At 45.0% G+C, this 2,309-nt stretch overlaps 1 protein-coding gene across 1 annotated transcript; it reads right to left on the minus strand.

The window, feature by feature from the left end:
• Positions 1-836: 836 nt before the first annotated feature.
• On the minus strand, positions 837-2,290 carry LOC121917703 (protein S100-A12-like). The gene is made up of 2 exons (XM_042443826.1): positions 2,122-2,290; positions 837-1,121 (listed from the first exon to the last, which is right to left on the minus strand). The coding sequence occupies exons 1-2, from the start codon at positions 2,263-2,265 to the stop codon at positions 942-944; spliced, it is 324 nt and encodes a 107-aa protein (XP_042299760.1). The 5' UTR covers positions 2,266-2,290; the 3' UTR covers positions 837-941.
• Positions 2,291-2,309: the final 19 nt, after the last annotated feature.

Consider the following 2,309-nt stretch of genomic DNA (forward strand, 5'->3'; position numbering starts at 1 on the left):
TGCTTCCTTCCATCTAGACACCATACTCTTGTTTGATGTAGCCTAGAATCACATTGGCTTTCTTAGCTTCGGCATCACATTGGGCCGCGTTCAGCCTGTGGCCCACTAAGACTCCTAGACCCCTTCCACATTTGCTGCCATCAAGCAAAGTGTCACCCATCCTATATGTGTATTTCAGTTTTGTTGCACATCTGTGGTATCTTATATGTGATGAAATGGGGTGGGCCACAAAAGCAGTGAAATGGCTACCATTGAAAGGGCTAGGTAGGACATGGTCTCAGGGCCTCCAACATGTACAAACTGTTGGGGTATCTGCCTATTCCCAATTCCCACCTTGATAGATGAGATTGTACTCTATATGCCGACCCCAAAGTGCTGCCTCTGCCCTAAAAGAAGACATGTGATAGTGGTGGGGTGCAAACCACCAAAAAGAGGCGCTTCCTCGGCGCCTCTTTTTGCTGCACAGGAGCACCGCTGCCTACAAACCGTGCTGCGCAGCTGCGCAGCAAAGAAGGAGCTGTAAAAAGTGGCTGCTTTTTGTGGCACGCAAAGCACCAAAGACAGCTCCATTACGTCACAGCTGTGCAGCGCCATTTGTAGGCGGTGCAGCTGCGATGTAATCATTGCACATACCATTTGTATGGTGCTGTGGAACTGCGTTGCACTGACGACGTGCTAGGGTTGCGGGGCGTGTGCACATGCCGCCCTGAGGCAACCCTAGCATGTCGTGGACGCGCTGCAAAGGGCCCATCTATACAGGGGCAGTGTTCACCAGACCAGGCCCAAACCTTCCCAAGAGCAAGGACTTTTTAAAAAGGCAAAACACAACAGCCATCTTTGGAACTTTAACTTTATTTTCACAAGCTGTTCAGCAGCCCTTTTCGGAGAGCATCAGAGAAGATCAGTTGCTTCTCCAGACCTCTTGGCCATCTTTAAGGCACTTAGTGGCCGTGCTTGTGGTCGTGGTCGTGGTCGTGGGGGTGTTCGTGGTGGATGTGCTCATGAGTAGCAATGGCCACTTGGCAGATGAAGACCATGAATTCTCCAAAGGAGAGTTGTTTATCCTTGTTTTGGTCCAGCTTCTTGAACAATTCTTCAATCGCCTTGGGGTTCTTTTGATCCTGTGGAAATAATGAAAATAATATCATATATTAAAAACTCTTATTTATCTCTTGTTTGAAATTAAAAACAACAAAGGTCAAATGTTATGGGTTTTAGGATTGCATCCGGACTCAAATGGAACCTCCTTAATGCTTCAAGGATGGAATTATAGACACTCCAGTAAAAGAAAATATCTACAGTATACAGTTAGAATAGCTTGATCTCACTTTAACATCGATGGCTCCATCCCATGGAAGCATGGGATTTGCAGTTTGGTGAGAGACATTAAATTCTCTGCTAAATGCGTCTACTGTTCTAATGTAAGGAAGTGGGCTAGAGCTATTGAGTAGAAAATTTCAAGTGCCTTATCAAACTACAAATTCCAGAATTACAAGTGGAAATGTGAGCATAGCTACACACCACACAGAAAGACTAGCAAAGCATGAAAACCAAAAGAATACCTCCTACCTCACCCCCAAAAGCATCACCAAACTTCATTGGTAAGGTACTTCAGAACCCCTGCTGGAGAGCACTAGTGCTCTCCCTTGAACTACAAATCCCAAGGTACTTTGAACAGAGAGGGAAAGAGGATTAAACCTGGATTCCTTGGAATCTATAAGGAATGGGCAATAGCCTTATAGTGGAGATTCCAGTTATCTGATGAAACTACAGATCTCAGGATTCATTCTAATAGTACTCCAAGAATTCATGTTGATTCAAACTATACTGTACTGTAGATATGCTCCAGATCACAGCATGAGGTAAAGAACTTGATACTTTCCAAAGGTTTTGGACTATGGCTTCCATAATCCCTAAGCAACACAATCAATATTTAGATAGTATGGGATTTATAGTCCATAGTCTCGTCTGGAAACTACCTTTGGTACCACCCGTCCACCACTTTCCACCCATCATACGGTTCCTCCACTATTGGCACTGTATTTATGTCAATGAACCTCATTCAGGGAAGGAATTCCTTCTGGAGAATGAGCCTGCCCCATCGTCGTCTTGAGGTCTTACCTTCAACCAGTTGGGAAGCTCCCTGTGAATCAGCTGAGACAGTTCCTTCTGGGTGAGGGTGTCAAAATGCCCAACGCGTACAGAAAATGCATGGAATTTGTTGATGATGTCCTCCAAAGCTCTTTCCATTTGGGTCTGAGACATCTTGAGTTGGTGGTTGACCTACAAAAACAAGCTCCATTTCAGTG

Source organism: Sceloporus undulatus, unplaced genomic scaffold (assembly GCF_019175285.1).
Source record: "Sceloporus undulatus isolate JIND9_A2432 ecotype Alabama unplaced genomic scaffold, SceUnd_v1.1 scaffold_267, whole genome shotgun sequence".
Taxonomy (NCBI): domain Eukaryota; kingdom Metazoa; phylum Chordata; class Lepidosauria; order Squamata; family Phrynosomatidae; genus Sceloporus; species Sceloporus undulatus.